At 42.3% G+C, this 6,989-nt stretch overlaps 1 protein-coding gene across 2 annotated transcripts in view; it reads left to right on the top strand.

Annotated features, from left to right (window-relative positions):
* TMEM100 (transmembrane protein 100) overlaps positions 1-6,631 on the top strand; it is a 61,844-nt gene extending 55,213 nt beyond the window's left edge. For both annotated transcript variants that reach the window (XM_056550357.1, XM_056550358.1), the window contains exon 3: positions 4,750-6,631. In XM_056550357.1, coding sequence (XP_056406332.1) covers positions 4,816-5,220 — 405 coding nt within the window. In that variant the 5' untranslated portion in view covers positions 4,750-4,815 and the 3' untranslated portion in view covers positions 5,221-6,631. The remainder of the gene's footprint in view (positions 1-4,749) is intronic.
* Positions 6,632-6,989: the final 358 nt, after the last annotated feature.

Below are 6,989 nucleotides of genomic sequence, written 5' to 3'. Positions count from 1 at the left end.
AACTATTGGAAGGATTAAGATTTTTTAATAGAAGTAATTTACAAATCTGTTTAACTTTCCAGAGCCAGTTGATATATAAAAAAAAGTGTTTGCCTGGAATACCCCTTTAACCTGTTGGGGACGAAGGGCGTATGCATACGCCCTTGCGTCCTGGTACTTAAGGACGAAGGGCGTATCCATACGCCCGTGGGAATGTCGGCCCCCGCCGCGCACCGGGCGGGGACCGGGCCGGGGTGACTGCTGATATCTATCAGCAGGCACCCCGTGCAAATGCCCAGGGGGGTCAATAGACCCCCCCATGTCGGCGATCGGCGCAAATCGCAAGTGAATTCACACTTGCGATTTGCGACGATTCCGGGTCATTGCGGGTCTATGGTGACCCGGTGACCCGGAATAGAAGGGGGATCGCGGGTGTCTAAGACACCCACGATCCCCCTGTAGCGATAGGAGTGAGGTGGCAGGGTTGCCACCCCTCCTATCTCTGCTATTGGTGGTCTAGACGCGACCACCAATAGCAGATCAGGGGCGGAGGGGTTTACTTTCGTTTTCCCCGTCCTGCCCACCCACAATAGGCGGGGCAGAACGGGGAAAACGAAGAGGTCCGGCGCCGGAGTCCACTTACCCCTCCGGAGGCAGCGGAGCGACGGGGATCGGCGGCGGCGACGGAGATCTGCGGCGGCGTGCGGCAGAAGAGGACGGCTCCCGGATGCGACGGAAGCCGGTGAGTAGTTGCATAGCAACATCTAGAGGGCTACAGTCTGAGACCACCATAGTGGTCTCTAGACTGTAGCCCTCCAGATGTTGCAAAACTACAACTCCCAGCATGCCCAAACATGCCAGTGTAAAAAATGACGATTTTGAATTTTCTCCTTCACTTTGCTGCTATTCCTGTGAAACACCTAAAGGGTTAAAACGCTGACTGAATGTCATTTTGAATACTTTGAGGGGTGCAGTTTCTATAATGGGGTCATTTATCAGGTATTTCTAACCAGAAGACCCTTCAAATCCACTTCAAACCTGAACTGGTCCCTGATTCCGATTTTGAAAATTTTGCGAAAAATTGGAAAATTGTTGCTGAACTTTGAAGCCCTCTGGTGTCTTCCAAAAGTAAAAACTCATCAATTTTATGATGCAAACATAAAGTAGACATATTGTATATGTGAATCAATGTATAATTTATTTGGAATATCCATATTCCTTATAAGCAGAGAGCTTCAAAGTTAGAAAAATGCAAAATTTTTGAATTTTTCATGAAATTTTTGAATTTTTCACCAAGAAAGGATGCAAGTATCGCCGAAAATTTACCACTAACATAAAGTAGAATATGTCACGAAAAACAATCTCGGAATCAAATTTATAAGTAAAAGCATTCCAGAGTTATTAATGCTTAAAGTGACAGTGGTCAGATTTGCAAAAAAATGCTCCCATCCTTAGGGTCATAATGGGCTCCGTCCCCAAGGGGTTAAGGTTTATTAGGTGCAAATGAATACAGAAATTATGTATTTTGTACTAAAAAGAGCAATATAGCCATTGGGTGGCAATTTAGTTTATACAATATCAATGTAGAATATAATATATACCAGTGCTTTTCCATAAAAATCTCAATATTTACATCTCTTAATCAACCTTTAAAGGGGTACTCCGGTGGAAATTTTTTTTAAATTTTTTTATTAATTGGTGCCAGAAAGTTAAACAGATTTGTAAATTACATCTCTGTCCATTTTAAGAACTGTTCAGAGCAGCATATGTTTCCTATGGGGATTTTCTCCTACTCTGAACAGTTCTTAAAATGGACAGAGATGTCAGCAGAGAGCACTGTGGTCATGATGTCAGCAGAGAGCTCTGTGTTCCAAAAAGAAAACCATTTCTTCTGTAGTATTTTTTTGTGATTTTTTTGTGAATAACCTGTGATAAAAAAATACTGTTCCGGAATTAGGACTTCTAATTTGTTTGGGAAAATTGGGGGAGATTTATTAAAATCTGTGCAGAGGAAAAGTATCTGAGTTTCCCATAGCAACCAATCAGATTGCTTCTTTCATTTTGCATAGGCCTTGTTAAAAATGAAAGAAGCGATCTGATTGGTTGCTATGGGCAACTCAGCCACTTTTCCTCTGGACGGGTTTTGATAAATCTCCCCCATTGAGTTTAGTTATTGCCTAGAATTTATTGCTTTAATATTGGGTTAGATGCCTTTATATTAAAGAATATCCATTCTTATTATGACAGGGATTCTGAATTTCTTTTATAGCAACCAGTGAGCCTCCAGCTGTTGCATAACTACAGCTCCCAGCATGCTCGGACAGCCTTCGGCTGTCCGAGCATGCTGGGAGTTGTAGTTATGCAACAGCTGGAGGCACACTGATTGGGATGCACTATTCTGTTCCAATTAAGCATAAAATTCACATTATAGGTATCCGCTTTTGGCTGTCCGGGCATGCTGGGAGTTGTAGTTTTGCAACAACTGGAGGCACCCTGTTTGGGAAACCCTGGTATAGGATATATAGATATATAGATTTATTTATATGACCTTGATATGTGCACCAGGCAATGTATAAAAATTATGCTTTGATTTTAGTACAAAAAAGATGTTCTGTTGTTCCTACAAGATTTACTATACATATGTAATAAAATATAATGCATATATATATATATATATATATATATATATATATATATATACAGTACAGACCAAAAGTTTGGACACACCTTCTCATTCAGAGTTCTCTTTACTTTCGTGACTATGAAAATTGTAGATTCACATTGAAGGCATCACAACTATGAATTAACACATGTGGAATAATAGACATAACAAAAAAGTGTGAAAATATGTCATATTCTAGATTCTTCAAAGTAGCCACCTTTTGCTTTGATTACTGTTTTGCACACTCTTGGCATTCTCTTGTTGAGCTTCAAGAGGTAGTCACCTGAAATGGTTTTCATTTCACAGGTGTGCTGGTGTGGAGGAGGAGGTGTGATGGTGTGGAGGAGGAGGTGTGATGGTGTGGAGGAGGAGGTGTGATGGTGTGGAGGAGGAGGTGTGATGGTGTGGGGGTGCTTTCTGGTGACACTGTTGGGGATTTATTCAAAATTGAAGGCATACTGAACCAGCATGGCTACCACAGCATCTTGCAGCGGCTGCTATTCCATCCGGTTTGCGTTTAGTTGGACCATCATTTATTTTTCAACAGGACAATGACCCCAAACACCTCCAGGCTGTGTAAGGGCTATTTGACCAAGAAGGAGAGTGATGGGGTGCTGCCCCAGATGACCTGGCCTCCACAGTCACCGGACCTGAACCCAATCGAGATGGTTTGGGGTGAGCTGGACTGCAGAGTGAAGGCAAAAAGGGCCAACAAGTGCTAAGCATCTCTGGGAACTCCTTCAAAACTGTTGGAAGACCATTTCAGGTGACTACCTCTTGAAGCTCATCAAGAGAATGCCAAGAGTGTGCAAAGCAGTAATCAAAGCAAAAGGTGGCTAGAACCTAGAAAATGACATATTTTCACACTTTTTTGTTATGTCTATAATTCCACATGTGTTACTTCATAGTTTTGATGCCTTCAGTGTGAATCTACAATTTTCATAGTTATGAAAATAAAGAAAACTCTGAATGAGAAGGTGTTTCCAAACTTTTGGTCTGTACTGTATATATACACATATACATATATAGATATTACTTGTGCAATGTTTAGTAAGCACAAATAGGTAGTTTTCTTAAAAGGGTAGTCCAGTGCTGAAAAACATCCCCTATCCTAAGGATAGGGGATAAGTTTCAGATCGTGGGGCGTCTGACCCCTGGGGCCCCCCGCGATCTCCTGTACGGGGCCCCGGCTCCCTGGCCAGATAGCAGGTGTCGACCACCGCACAAACCGGCGGCTGACACGCCCCCTCAATACATCGCTATGGCAGAGCCGGATATTGCCGAAGGCAGCGCTCCGGCTCTGCCATAGGAGTTGTATTGAGGGGGCGCGTCAGATGCCACTTCGTGCGATGGTCAACACGCCCTCTTCCCTCGGGCTGCTGGAGCCCCGTACATGAGATCATGGGGGGCCCCAGGTCTCTATAATACTGCACAATAGCACTTACTGCGTTAAAGGGGTTGCATCAGGGCTCAAGTCCTGCAGGAACGCATGGGAACTGAGTTCCTGCACTTTTTTTTACAGAAAGAACACCATTCCCGTTAGCAGGACCAGCCCTTTAGTGGAAGAGTTTCCCCACTTGGGGGAAGAGTTCCCCCATCATTTGGACAACCAACTCTTCCTCCAATCCAAATCCACTGTGGGCCTGGCTACTAAATCTACAGGGAACATCTCATGTAATCGGGATGCTGCATGTTACACCCATTTAAAGGAGTACTCCACAAACTGTTCCGAACGCTGGAGCCGGGAGCTCATGAAGGGGGCAGGGCTATGATGTCACAAGCTCCCGGCTCTGGATCCAGCATTCGGAACAGTTTGTTCCAAACGCTGAGCAGCGGAATACCCCTTTAATGTACTTGGGAACTGTGTCATTTATGGTCGGGCTAGAGAAGGGTAGGCCTGGGGGAAAAAAATATTTTTTATAGAAAATGTATTTCTTTGTCTAGAAAAAAAATGGAAAAAGTTTTTTTTCAATGACTTCAAATTTATTCGGAAATTTTTCATCTCCCGGTTGGGCTGGTTCCTAGATGCAGATCTATACGTTATGCTTACGTTTTAATGATATGTGTTGTTTTTAGTTATTTGGTATTTTCTGTTTTCTTTTACACAGTCTCAAGAGATTTGGACCCAATAAAGAAGTGGTTTAAGATTACTCATCAAATTTGATGGAAGGAAAATGATGGAACAACCTATCAAAGATATACTTTTGGGTTCTCCAAAGTCTTCAGACCCTATGATGGCAGAGAAGCGTGCCAATGACTGTGTGATTACAACTATTCCAAGAGTCAATGAAACCCAACTGACTGCAGCCACGGGTGGAGCAGAGCTGTCTTGCTATCGTTGCACTATCCCTTTTGGAGTGGTTATACTAATAGCGGGCATTGTGGTCACAGCGGTGGCCTATAGTTTCAACTCTCATGGATCCATTATCTCTGTATTTGGGCTGGTCCTTCTCTCTTCTGGACTTCTTCTGGTGTGCTCCAGTGCAATGTGCTGGAAAATCCGGCAGCGAAAAAAGAGAGCTAAAAGGAGAGAGAGCCAGACGGCATTGGTGGCCAACCAAAGGAGTTTGTTTGCATAAACAGTAGAGGACAGCCGAAATGATGTGGACTGCGATTGTTCAGAAGTATATGGAAGCAAGCTTTGTCCATTGAGCTGAAGCCATGACAAGTATAATAGGGTTCATTTTGAGATTTGGGGTCAGGCCAGCTCTTATATTGTTATCTAACATCAGTTCATAAATTGGATATTACAAAGATGTCTGATCATAATATTCGGCTGGTTGGTTCAAATTCTTCATGGTGTACTCATTTGGCTTTGCCGGCAGAGCAGCAAGGTTATGTACATACCTGCATTTCATTTGTTGTATTCCGACTCCTGTTCACTATAGAGGCCAATGACCTCCTTGATGGGAGCGTTTCATGCCCAATGGTTGTCCATCCTTGTCTGATCAATAGGACAAACCTTCAGTGCACACCAAGGTGCACGTAGCATAAGTTTACTTTGCTTTGTTAGGCCAGTTGTGTTATGAAGTCATTGTTAATGTGGTCTATAGTAATGCAACATCAGCTGTCATCTTTATGGATGTTGACTCCTGTTATAACTCAAGCCACATTAAAGTGAAGTAAGCGAGGGGAACTGCACATGAATAATGTAATAATAGTTGTAAAGACGTTAGAAGCCTATTAGATGCATCATTAGATTAAAAAATGACTTCCTAATGAATGATTTATGTTTAATTTGCACAAAATATACTTGCAGACACTAGTAATAAAAAATATATTAAATCGACAGTGATACACAGTAGCAAAAATGATGCCTAGATATACTCAGAACAGGCAAATAGTTCCGGGCTCCTAATTATGAGGCTTTGGTAATATGCAATATACAACTCAAATATAAAAAACAGTAAAATCAAGACCAGCAGATATATCTGGCTAGTATCTATTCTATTTGAAGGCGTTCCAGCGCTTTCCAGTTCAAGACTTGTCACTGATTGTGTTTCGGAGAAGAGACATCTCCCTAGGACCTACCTGCTCAGGCAGTTATTGGCCACAGCTGTGTGCAGCCTCAAGTAGGTCCTACTGAGATGATGCATATCAGACGCAGGGACAAGTGATGGAGAGTCGAGGACTGGAAGGCAGTGGAAACGGAGATGAGATTTACTTCACATGGAGTCTTTTGATGTGTATATGGTCGGTAGTTTTAGCCAAAGCCAGGACACAGAGGAAGGTGCACATTTTTCCATGCATTAGTGCATTAGTGCCACCCCAGGTTTTGGCTGAGAACACCGACCAAAAAAAATAAAACAGCCATGCAGTTTTGGGTTGTCTGTATTCCTTTGTGGTATCTAATGACAAGATATGTATCGTCAACTTGTCACTCAAATTGTATTTTATCTTGAGAAATGTTTTGATTTTGCCTTCAATGTTGTACTTTTAATTTTAGGTGATCCTCATGGGGGCCAAATGAGCTTAGTCAGGTTATCCAAAGATTACAACTTAACACCTATCTGCAGGATAAGTGATAAGTATCTGGTCAGTGTGGTTGGACTCTTTGGACAACCAGAGATCGTAGGAATAAGGGTCACTTGGCCCCCCATGTGAATGGGGCAGTGGTCAAGCACTCTTTGTAGAACTACCAAAGATCAAGTATATGGTCCCAGTGGTCAGACCTCCACTGATCAGATGCTGTATTTTTTACCTATCCTGTAGTTGTATTCTTGGGATAACTACTTTAGTATTTTGGTAAATTTTGATGACGATAGAGCATAATTATAGCATATATATATATATATATATATATATATATATATTATCAAGAATTTACACTGTGGAAGGAACCTATCAA

This window comes from Hyla sarda, chromosome 13, assembly GCF_029499605.1.
Source record: "Hyla sarda isolate aHylSar1 chromosome 13, aHylSar1.hap1, whole genome shotgun sequence".
NCBI classification, from domain to species: domain Eukaryota; kingdom Metazoa; phylum Chordata; class Amphibia; order Anura; family Hylidae; genus Hyla; species Hyla sarda.
The sequence above is the reverse complement of the archived record's forward strand: the minus strand, read 5'-3'. Positions and strand labels throughout refer to the sequence as shown.